The sequence below is a fragment of the Babylonia areolata genome, chromosome 18 (assembly GCF_041734735.1).
Source record: "Babylonia areolata isolate BAREFJ2019XMU chromosome 18, ASM4173473v1, whole genome shotgun sequence".
In the NCBI taxonomy this organism is placed as follows: domain Eukaryota; kingdom Metazoa; phylum Mollusca; class Gastropoda; order Neogastropoda; family Buccinidae; genus Babylonia; species Babylonia areolata.
In genome coordinates, this window is record NC_134893.1 from 8,930,717 (window position 1) to 8,943,216 (window position 12,500).

At 46.5% G+C, this 12,500-nt stretch overlaps 1 protein-coding gene across 7 annotated transcripts in view; it reads left to right on the plus strand.

Moving 5' to 3' along the window:
- The window catches only part of LOC143292420 (dual specificity calcium/calmodulin-dependent 3',5'-cyclic nucleotide phosphodiesterase 1A-like), a 447,558-nt gene that overhangs the window by 324,236 nt on the left and 110,822 nt on the right, over positions 1 to 12,500 (plus strand). For all 7 annotated transcript variants that reach the window (XM_076602676.1, XM_076602678.1, XM_076602673.1 and 4 more), the window contains one exon: positions 11,078 to 11,143. In XM_076602676.1, coding sequence (XP_076458791.1) covers positions 11,078 to 11,143 — 66 coding nt within the window. The remainder of the gene's footprint in view (positions 1 to 11,077; positions 11,144 to 12,500) is intronic.

A 12,500-nucleotide genomic window follows, 5' to 3' on the forward strand; every position in this document is an offset into this window, starting at 1 on the left:
GTTTTTAGGACAGTCGGCGTTGGGATGGTTCCCAAAGGCCAACTAGCCCCCTAAGCTGCAGCACTAAGAGCCAGTGCAGTTGTGTCTCCTGATTTGAGTCATAGTCCTTCACAAAAGACTAATCTGTAAATGATTTCCCATTGCAATGGAGGAGCCATTGATAATACAGCTCTAACTTTGCTGTTGGCCCGACTGTAAACTTAGTCAATCTGTGGTACAAGCACCAGTACAATCTCAGTGTCATGTTGCCCCGCACAGCAACCCACATTACACAAAGCACCAACCTGCAACATTTCGGTCCACTCTCTGCGCGTGCGTGCCTTTGTCGTGATGCTTTTTCTTCTTCTTGTTCTTGTTGTTGTTCTTCTTGTGGTCCTTCGAAGAGGCTTAAGTTAACTTCTGTTGTTTATTTCGCCGTAACTTTTCGGGCTTGTAGTTGGGAAGATTAGCCCAGCCATGTTTTGGGGGTATTTCTCCTCTTCGATGTAGGGGGTGGGTAGGGCTGGAAGGGAAGTCGGGGGAGGGGAGAGCGTCAGATTAATCTTGGTGTGAGTGTGTTGGTGTTTTCTTTGGCTTGCTGCCTCTCTTCCGTAACTGTTTGTTTTTGTTGTTGTTGTTGTTGTTGTTATTGCTTTTCTTTGCAATGAAATGGGCACTCTTTTTATATGCAAAACCAAGCCAACGCAGAACATCAGTGGAATTAATGGTATATAAAAAATAATGGTTAAGGAAAGTTCATTAAATGAATACAGCAAAGCTTTGGGTTTTCTTTTAACATTGATCTCTCTCTCGGTCTCTGTCTCTCTGTCTCTGTCTCCGTCTCTCTCTCTCTCTCTGTATGTGTTTGATTTCTGAGGCTGCTGTCTGACTCTACTCCGTCATTGTATGTATGTGTATGTGTGAGTGTCTCTCTCTCTCTTTCGCTTGCGCGCACATATCCATGTGTGTGTGTGTGTGTGTGTGTGCGTGCGTGCGCGCGCGTGTGTGTGTGTGTGTGTGTGTGTGTGTGTGTTTGTGTCCATGTGGGTGTGTATGTGTGCATGTATGAAAAATATCTCTCTTTGGTTTTGCACCATTCTCTCCCTCTTTCGTCCGTACGTTTTCATGTTCCTCTTCCCGTTACCCTGTGTACCTCTTACATCGTCTTTTATCTCTTTGTTGGCGTCAGTCTTAGAAAAGTGAACTTTGCATTTTCAGAAAGATCAGAAACGCTTCGTGGCTGCCGCAACATATAAGTCTGTCTCAGCCGGGCCATTCACTGATTAATTAAAATGTTGGTCGTTGGTTTACTTTGATGAGATGGTCCATATTATAGATAACTCTCTCTCTCTCTCTCTCTTTTTTTCTTTTTCTTTTTTTTTCTTTCTTTTTTTTTTTTTTTTTTCTCTCGTTCTATTTCTTATGCATGCATGATCTATTCATTTCGTTCTATCATAATCGTGACAAGTGTTCAAGTAATATTGGTGATGGTGGTAGTCACTGTAGTATGCTGCACTTGCCAACATAGATTTCAGAGACAGTAACAATACTGTACCTTTTAAACACCCGGATGTTTCTGGAACTTCTATATTGATGACATCTCTCTCTCTCTCTCTCTCTCTCTCTCTGTGTGTGTGTGTGTGAATCACTGTCCTATCCATCTGTCAATCTTAGTGTGTGTGTGTGTGGGGGGGGGGGGAGTGAAGGGGTGCTGTCAGTGTGTGTGTGTGCGTGTGTGTGTATGTATGTGTGTGCGCCCGCACGCGAGCGTCAGTGTGTGTATGCATGTGTGTGCACGGATGTGGGTGTGTGTGGGGGGGGGCGGGCGGGGGGGAGGGGGGGGGGGGGTTCTTCATTATGTATACAATTCTGCATGAAAACCTTTTCCTTTCATTTATGTGTGTGCTATTTGTACTAGATGTAGATTAGCAAGGACAGATTGGAAGAATAGGCAATGCCTAAAATCTTAATCCTTGAATAAAAACGTTTTGAGTTCTGAGTTCTGAGTTCTCTCTCTCTCAGTGTGTGTATGTGTGTGTGTATGTGTGTGCGCGCGCGCGCAAGCGCGTTATGTGTGTGTGTTTGTGTGTGTTCGGTGCGCGCCCTTTTCTCGAAGTCTTGTGATAAAAGCCCTGCAGGCGTGTACTTGTAAATATCATTGTTGTCTTTATATCATTATCTTTTGAAGTCAGTGTAACGCAATGCTAAGGAATTGCTTTTTTCATCTCCGATCACAACAATCGTCTATGATTTTTTTCTCAATCAAAGAGACACAACCAACATAGCTCGCAAACAACAGAATACATGATAAACATACAAATGAAATAACTATTACATGCATGTACTTTTACGCAGCCTCTGTGTGTGTGTGTGTGTGTGTGTGTGTGTGTGTGTGTGTGTGCGCGCGCGCGCGCGCACGCGCAGCATATCTTTCGTTTAAATGCGAGCGCGAGCGTGCACTCTTTTTGTGTTGATGTTTTTGTTTGTTTTTATGCCTTTTTATTTTTTTTATTTTTTGTAAAACCTCATTATTGTTTGGCGTCGGCAAGCAGGCTGTTTGCACAAACTGATGGGGTTGATGCTGTGTTTGTGTGTGTTTGATTGTGGTGGGGGATGGGGGCGGTGGGGCGGAGGCACGGTAGAGGTTTTTATTTATTTTATTTTATTTTTTTCTCCGCTGATGTGACAAGTCTGCCGGAATCAGGACGCCACATCATTACACAAGGCTCTGCAGAGCATGACATTACTTGATGCGTCGTTTCTTTCGCAATAGCTGACACACGAAAGAAAACAGAAGTAAAAAAAGAAAAAAAAAGGACGGTCAAATATATACACGTCGTCATCTTTCACAGGCATATTTCTTTCGTCCTCTCAATGCATTAGAAATGGAAGTCAGTAGTGGGTGATAGAGCGAATGAATGAACGAAGGGAGATAGGAAGAAGGAGGTAGGAATCCAATTTATGATCTGTTCGAAAGAAGGTAGAGCCTACGTACCTGTATCTATGCTGAGGACGTACGGGAGGGGGGGTGAAGGGAGTGGGGGTGGGGGGGGGGGATGGGGAGGGCGTGTGTGTGTGCGTGTATGTGCGTATGCAAGCATGTGCGTGTGTTAGAGAGACACCAACAGACAGACAGACAAAGAAAGTGAGAGGGAGACAGAGACGTGTGTGGTTAGCTGATGGCTTTTCGGTGTGGTGGAACTGGGTTACAAACAGGCAGCTTCTGCTGTTCCGCTGTTGGACATTCACCTGTGATCGTTGTCCGACAGGTTACATGTCACGCCATCTCACACACACACACACACACACACACACACACACACACATTTCTGCTTCCTTGACAATGGCGTTACACCAGAACTAGGCCTACCGATTTTCATTTGGCTCAACTGCCCTATTTTGAAATAATTAACTCATGTTTAAATTTCGTCAGCTGAGGTGTTAAAATATTCCTCCGTTTTTCACTGACAAATGATTGTGTGTAAATGTGCTTTTTTTTTTAAATTGCAGATTCTGAGAGCATGGATTTGTCAGGCATGGTTTTTTCACTGCTGACAGGACTGACAGCAGCGGTGGAAAGTCCACAGTAGTTGGCACCTACTTACTGGTTCTGTTCGCCGGAAAGATGGAACAAGAATAAGAAACCTTTTCTTTGAACTTTTTGGGGGGTTGGTGTGTTGTGGGGTCTGAACAATATTCATAGCGGCAGAGAACTCCCTTAAGTGGAGTGATAGCCTAGAGGTAACGCGTCCGCCTAGGAAGCGAGAGGATCAGAGTGCGCTGGTTCGAATCACGGCTCAGCCGCCGATATTTTCTCCCCTTCCACTACATCTTGAGTGGTGGTCTGGAGGCTAGTCATTCGGATGAGACTATAAACAGAGGTCCTGTGTGCAGTATGCACTTAGCGCACGTAAAAGAACCCACGACAACAAAAGGGTTGTTCCTGGCAAAATTCTGTAGAAAAATCTACTTCGATAGGAAAAACAAATAAAACTGTACGCAGAAAAAAAAAATACAAAAAATGGGTGGTGCTGTAGTGTAGCGACGCGCTCTCCCTGGGGAGAGCAGCCCGAATTTCACACAGAGAAATCTGTTGTGATAAAAAGAAATACAATACAATACAACTTTACACGGTTGACATGGTGTCTGATCACCTTTTATTCAGGTTTTCTACATTTGTATTCCATCCGGTCTTTTTTTTTACCCTCTTTCTCTCTACTTTTCATTCTTTGGCTGTGTCGTTCTAAAATCAGTTGCGTCTCTGTTCAGACAATTAACTTAAACTTTGCATCAGTTCATTTACACACAATTGTGTTCTTTATGCACTGTTTGATATCAACGTTATTAGAATGTCGTCGTGTTTTGTTTGCCTGTTCGTTACCGTCATTCCGGTGTGATTATTTTCTGTTGTTTTTATGTACCCCGTCATGATATTTTTTTAAACTTTTTTTTCTTAAATAAACCTTAAATTTTGAAGCCTTGTCAAGATTGCACATGGTCTCTTAAAGCGTCAGCGGAACTAATATGAACAGTGTGTTCGTTGTCAATTGCCGTTCACTTTAGCGCAAAGCGTGGATTTCACCGGACTCTACTGTAAGCCTGTGGTGCCATTGACAGGAAAAACAACGAAGAGCGTTGATTGACAGAGTGGGCGGGTGCATCATTTTGAACTGGCACCATCACGGTATTGAGTAGAACATTTTCAACACACACACTGTTTTTAACACGTTTATGTTGTTATTGTTTTTTTCTGTTTTTGTTTTGTTTGTTGACGGGTTTCTTTAAGAACTGATTGGACGCTAAGGACCATTGCTCAGCCTACATAGACTAGAGTCACGACATTTTGCTTTGACAGCTCCCCACCCCCCTCACCCCACCCTACGGCGTTTCCCTACACAGCTCCTAATCCGGCTGGAAGAGCTGTCACCAGGCAACGCCTGCCGTGGGCTTGTGTTCAAAGCTTTCAGGCACCGTGTGTCGGCGGTCTTTTAGCCTCTGCTTGCTGGTGGCCAATCCGGTTGTCCGTCGTAAACACGTCACTTCTCTCTTTTGTTTGCTTCTGTCTCTGTCTCTGGCCCAGGGCTCTGTTTCTGGCTTTGTCTCTGACCTGTGTTTCTCTCCCGCTCTCTGTCTCCGTCTCTTTCATACTCATACACGCATGCTTGGAAATATCTGTCTCTCTCTCTCTCCACCCCTCTCTCTCTTCATCTTTCTCTCGCTCCACCCCTCTCTCTTTCTCTCTCTCCTTCTCTGACCTCTTCCTTTCTCTCTCACTCGTTTCCCCCAGTTTCTCCTTGATCTGTTTTTCGTCATGCCTACCCCTTTTCCCATTCTATATTTTTTCATATATTATTTTTTTTTTTACCTTTTGATTAGCGGAATTCCACATCCTCTTCAGTGATGAAACGGACAATTTGAGCGAAAATCCCCCTGTCTTCTGTCTCATGTTGCAATGGAATGAGAATAATTTCAGTGTGCTGAATGCACGTGGCATTACGTTGTGGCCGTCTTCACGGCTTGAGAACGGCCGTGACGTCCTCCCTGATCCCTTTTTCCCTGGGACACTCAGACAGAAAGGGCCTGGGGGGGGGGCGGGGGGGGGGGGGGGGGGGGGGAAGAGAGAGAGAGAGAATCGGGAAGTAGGAAGAAATAAGACGGGAAGCGAAAGAGTTAAAGATAGAAACTTCGCCCGTGTTGAGAGACAGACAGACAGACACAGAGAGAGAGAGAGAGAGAGAGAGAGAGAGAGACGTAAGTCAGGAAGAGAGAGAGATGGGGGGAGTGAGTGAGTGAGGGGGGAGAGAGGAAGAGAGATGTGACTTTTTTTTTTATTTACATTTGAAATTTTATGGTCCATATAGCAAAAGAGAGGTAGAGAAAGAGAGAGAGAGAGAGAGTGTGTGTGTGACACAAAGAGAGAGAGAGAGAGAGAGAGAGAGAGAGAGAGAGAGAGAGAGAGAGAGAGAGGAATTAATCAGAGGCGAGCGTGGCAAACAAAAGGATGGCGATCTGGTATTGATCTTTCTGATATTGATTGACCCGGTCACACAGAATGGGGTAAACACAGCCAGCATGAACGGGATAAAGAGATGTGACCTCCATCATGAAATCTATCCCACCACCCCGCACACATACACACACGCACCCACGCACACACACGCTGGCACACATGCATGCAGACACACACACACACGCACGCATAAATACACACTATCGCACACACACACACACACACACACACACACACACACACACACACACACGAAAATGCGTAGAGCGTGACGTCAGCTCCTCCCACCCGAACCCCGCGCGCATCCCCAACCCAATTACCCTCTGCCCCTCCACACATTAGCTCTCCTAATGATCTCTAGATTGTATCAGAGTTAACATGCGAAATACTACATTTTAGAGTCGAGTTCACTGAAACAGATGGTGCAATAAACACATATTTCTTTTTTTTTTCAACCCTTACAACAATATCAGATTTAGAAATATTCTTGAAACCTAGAGACAGTGTAAAATGTGTGCTTGTTTTTCTTACGCATCACCTGGACATTCACGTTAATTAAACTAACAGCTACAGAAATACACACATATAACAAAAGGGAGAGGGGGTGAAAAGGGAGGGGACAGGGGAAGAAGAGGAAGACAGAAAGAGACTGAGACAAAGACAGAGAAAGAGAGATATGAGTCACACTCACGAAAGAGACCAACAAGCGAAGAATTTTATATATAGATGCCATAGAAGATGGCGTGCGGGGTAGCTGCCTTCATTAGATTAATTGCTTAATGCTTTGGCCGTTGGTACCACGAAGGACAATGCTAACTTCCCCCATCCCCCAGCTCCGACCACACACAACCCCCTACCCAACCCCCTCCACCCCACACACACACAACCCAGCAGGAGCGCGGGAAGCAGAAATGCCAGAGGTTTTGCGGGCCAAGAGGCGGTGAATGTGTTTATTTGTGGCCATCCCCCACCCCCCCCCCACCCCTGCCCCCACCCCCTCCTTGGTCCAGGCTGCAGCGGCCATGATTAGCAATCAGTTGTTTGGTTTGGTTCCCGCGCCGTTCCTACAATCTGCTGGGTTTTTTCTTCCTTCCTTCCCCATCCGTGTAGGTGTGCGTGCGTGCGTGCGTGCGTGCGTGCGTGTGTGTGTGTGTGTGTGTGTGTGTGTGTGTGTGTGTGTGTGTGTGTGTGTGTGTGTGCGTGTGATACAGAGAGACTTAATATTGCGATGATCAATACCAGCTCAGCGGTGTGTTGTTTGCCGTTCATGCCATTAATTGAGTTCTCTTTGTCGTTGCCTGTTTGTGTGTTTGTCACTGTTTGTCTCCTCTCTGTCTGTCTGTTTGTTGGTCCCGTTTCTCAGTCTCTGTTTATCTACCTACCTACCTACTGACCTATCTGTCTATCTATCTATCTGTTTACCATTCCACGCTTCCCTGAAGTTTCAATCCAAGTAACAGTTTTGGGTCCTGCGTTATCTGTCTATCTTCACGTCTCTGCCTGTCTGTCTGTCTAACATCAGTTTTCAGTCAGTATGGAGTCATTGGTAAGACTAGCACGTCAGACGCACGTGCACCACACAGTCATAGACACACTCGCATACTGCGAGACAGTCAGTCTACACACACGCGCGCAAAAAACACACTGAAAGAGATAGAAAGTAAGAGAGAGAAAGAGAGTCAGAGAGAGGAGCTGATCGTTGATGTAAATTTAACCAGAACGGAGTGGTTCCATTACGCCTTTTCACCAAAGGAAAACCAGAGCGTCAGTAGCGCTCAGCACCTCCCTTGCCGCCTTCCTGTCCCTTCTTCCCACAGCTTTCCCAGTCTCCTGCCCATTTAGCAAGATGCGTGAAAGCCAGAGATGTCGGAAGGTGGTCATGCGTTGATTCAGACTTTGGCTTTTCCCTCCCTCGGTGTGATGTCCCAGAATGACACCACCCCCTCTGAAGTTAGCGCCACGGAGAAGGACTGGGAAGGACTGAAATGGCTCCAGTTGGGAGTGTGGCCTGGAAGATTTCAACCCTTGCCCTGGAATGATTCTACGACCTGAAGATTTCATCAAATGAGTATTAGAAAGTGAAGTCTAGTATATTCACTGGAGAAAACAAACACGGTTGAATTCGTTTTGGGATGCCTCCCCCCCCTCCGCCCACCCAGGCCCCGGGCCCCCACCACCACCAACCCACTCCATTCCTGGTCCCTAAAGTCATTATGTTAATGTGGGCTTAAATCTTATCCACTCCAGGAGGCATTCACGGGCAATACCAGATTAATTCCACACCAACATGAGTGGAGAGCATTTAGGGCCAGCCTCCAAAACAAGCCCTTAGGCAGTGGCACTGTCCTCGAAATGACTCCATTTTAGTTGTCATTCTGCTTCTGCCCAAAAATGACCCTCCGTTAATTTCCAGAATAATGCGAGTTAAACACGTTTTTTCGGGTGGGTGGGTGGGTGGGTTAGGGTAAAGATATTCTATTGGGAAAAGGGGTTGAAGCTAATGGAGTGGGGTTAAAACAAGAAGACCTCCAGAACTTCACAGAACTCCAAAGGTAGTGTTTCTGGGTCTGACGTGTGCTTGGAGTCATTCCCAGAGACTGCACCGGCAACACGTCAGCAAGAGGACATGCATCACACCACAGCCGCCGTCCGACGCCTGTCTTTCTTCACACGTCTGTTCTGTCCTTGGTGGAACCGTCGGCCTTGCTATGCAGAAAAAGCGTGTGCGCCACATCAAGGACACACGGCACCGTTTTTGTCCCTTGATGATTTGCACTGATGCTTTCTCGTTCATCCATATTAAGCGCGTTGGGTTACGCTGCTGGTCAGGCATCTGCTTGGCAGATGTGGTGTAGCGTATATGGTTTGTCCGAACGCAGTGACGCCTCCTTGAGCTACTGAAACTGAAACTGAAACCATATTCTACAAAATTATGTCCATAATTATTCTTCCTCTTCTTCTTCTTCTTCCTCCCCCTCTTCTTCTTCTCCTCCTCCTCCTCCTCTCCTGACGTTTTCTGTCTGTCCTCAAAAGTTTTCTTCCAGCCTTTTAAGTTTTTCACTTCAGCAGAACTGATGAAATCCTAGGGGTTGGGTCGCAGTGGTAATTACATTCAGAAGTTGGTTGTAGCAATTACGACAGACGTGAGTTGGATGTTGCAGTTAAGACAGCCTGCATGTAACAAATCTAGAATTCGTGAGTTGTTTGTAACTATCAGACATCCGTGAGTTATTTGCAAAACTTGTGGCGTTCAGGAGATGGCGTTCAGAAGTTGTTGGGTGGTCTTAGTTCCGCCGCGTTTGGGGACAGGCAGTTCAAACACTTGGGTGGACATACAGAGATCTATTTTTCACATAACTGCCAAACAGTGTTAGGTCATTTCTAACCTTGAATAACATCAGGCATGTATTCACGCATTCTTTATTTGTTTGATAGTTCTGTCCAGTGCCGTCGTGGTTTTATTCTTCCACACCAGTGCATATAGTTACTTTTTGCGTTCGGAAAGCAGATAGTTTCACTATTACGCCACCATCCATTCTGTCATCCCCGTCATACTTGGCGCGAGGTGTAAGGGAAAATAACCAGGGAACTGTTAACTGGTGCATAGGGGCGGAGAACGCCTTCTGACAGGCCGGGAATGAAACACTTTCTGATGTGTCAGCATTGGGTATGTACCTTCAGATTCCCTTTCTTCACCGCAAAGAGACGAGACAGGGAGAGAGAGAGAGAGAGACAGACAGACAGACAGACAGACAGAGGGAGGGGGCAGGGGCGCTTGACGGGCCGTTCATCCTGTATGACAGCAGTGCCCACAGGGAGTAGGGCAGGGCTGTGAGTCGGTCGGGGCGGACAGCGATGGTGGGTTTAATTCCGCCTTCAATCAGCCTGACTTACACACTCCCCCCGCCCCCCGCCCCACCCTCAATCCCCCACCTACCGTCTTGGCAGCTCCCCCCCCCCTCTCCCCTTCCCTCCCACGGGCACCCAGGGGCCAAGCTCCACAGGCATTTGCATGCAGATTGAGGCAGGCATCAAACAGCGGAACAGGGACCAATCAAAGCTTGCTACACATGCATACCCGATGAGGTGGGGGCTTTCTCCAACCAACGGTCAGGGCTCGGCGGATCTGGAATCCCTGCCGAGTGAAGGTGGTAGGGGGAGAGGGGGACTGGTTGTGGGGGAGGGGGGGGGAGGTGGTCAGGAATGATCACCCTTGTGGAGATTCCCATTTCTAAGGGGGCAGGTTAGCTGCCTTGGCAGTTCCTGGACATGGGAGGAGGCTGACTGCTGCTGTGGGGATTCCTTTCAGGCTGTCCGCCACCACTGTTCCCCGCTCCCCATTTGCCGGGCAGGTTTTTGCCGCAATTTTATAGTGGATGGGGTGTGCCGGGGGTGGGTGAGTGAGGAGGATGGGGAGGGAGGTTCCGGGGGGCGTTGAGGGGGAGAGGGGGGTTCTGCATGGTGCAGTTGACGGAGAGGGGCGGGTGGGTTGGTGATGGTGGGGAGGTGGGTGGTTAGTGGCCAATGGTTGTGTGTGTCACAGGGAGCTGAGAGAGAGGACGGTGTGTCCTTTGAGAGTTGCTGATGGCTTCTGACTGTCTCTCACACTGTTTGTTTTGTGTCCTTCGGCCCATCTCTGTGTCCGTCTGTCTCTGTTTCTCTGTCGGTGTCTCTCTCTTTCTCTCTGGCTCTGTGTCGCTCTATTAATGAACTGAAAAATGTCTGAATTTTTCGAACAATTTGGATGCACGCACTTAAGATCTCCATTAATGTGGTGTGCAACATTTTGAATATTGTTTTAGACTGTTACTCACACACAGACTCACACAGACACACACACATACACATGCGCGCGCGCACACACACACGCACAACACACACACACACACAAACATGCACACGCGCACACATATACACATACGCACTCACACAGTCATAGACCAGAAATAAAGTAGGCTAGAATTTATCACTGTTCCCAGTTTTCACTCGCAGAAAGGGTTCAAAGTTAGTAGATGTGAATGAGCTATGAGCGATGAGGTTTTTATGCAGTGCGCTAAAGAGAGGGTACTATGTGTGTGTGTGTTGCAGTGGCCAACCCCCCAGAACGTGCCAAAGACGACAGCAGTGTGGGTGCCAGGAATGGACAACTTTCCCGTGAGTATTCCGTGTACCTTTTCCTTTTTTTTCCTTTCTTTAAGATGTAACTGTATTCAAATGAGAAAAGGAAACGATGAACATTACATACATACATACACACATATACACACACACACACGCACGCACGCACGCACGCACGCACACACACACACACACACACACACACACACACATACATACACTCATACATACAGACATACACAGATACATACATACATACATACACACATACATTGCAAATCGTTACCATACATTTAACGATGATACACCATTTCACATTACACTACATTAAAATACGATGTATTACTTCAATTTACATTACAATACATTGAATTCCGTCCTCGTTCGACAAATGCTCACACTGAACCATCGCAGATTCCATGTTTGCTCTCTCTCTCTCTCTCTCTCCCTCCCTCCCTCCCTCTCTCTCTCTCTCTGTTCTACTCCAACTCTGTCGACATTTGAGTGGCTTGGTGTGTCTGTTTTTCTGTCTTCAAGTTTGTCTATCCGTCAGATGTGCCCATCCGTCTCTTACTTTTTTTTCCATAAATCAGCATACTTCATCATATCACCTATGATATCATCATCATCATCTTCACAACCACCACCAGCACCATACCATCACCATCACCAAGAAAACAAGGCGAACAACAATTGACGCTGTGCTGAAAAAGATGAGAGAGACACTCTGCATGATGCATTTGAAAATTAGAAATTGCGGAGAAGGGGGTGTTTTCTTTTTTTTTTTTGTCTTAGTGTGTGTGTGTGTGTGTGTGTTTTCTGTGTGTGTGTGAGGGGGGGGGGGGAGTTGGGGGGTATGGATTTTGGCTTTATCTTTGTGTTTTGTTTCATTTTCAATTCATCTTCTATGAATGCGTTTGAATCAAATTTCCCTAATGATTTCAAGACCACGTTACATCTGGGCCCCAAGAATATTTCTAAACGAAAACAACACCAACACACACACACACACACACACACACACACACACACAAAGGGAAAAAACAAAGGCGGTGCCCATTTGTCTGTCTGTCGACACCCAAGCATGTTTTCACATATTCTTGTGCTTTTAGAAAAAAAAATTGCATGCTGTCCACCACGTCCACCATCTTACCTCTACCCACTTGTACAATCACTTTTCACGGGTGTGGGGTGGGGGATAGGGAGGGGGAGGGGGTCGAGGTTACAACGAGCGTACCGAATGAAGCATCGTAGAACGAATGACTCATACGAAATTAGTTATTTCACGTGTGTTCCGTTTGTGCTGATATTACAGGAATGGTAATAGAAGCGGAAACAATTTTCTTTTATTTCGGAATGGTCGATAAAGATGTGGATGATAGCAAAGGATGCT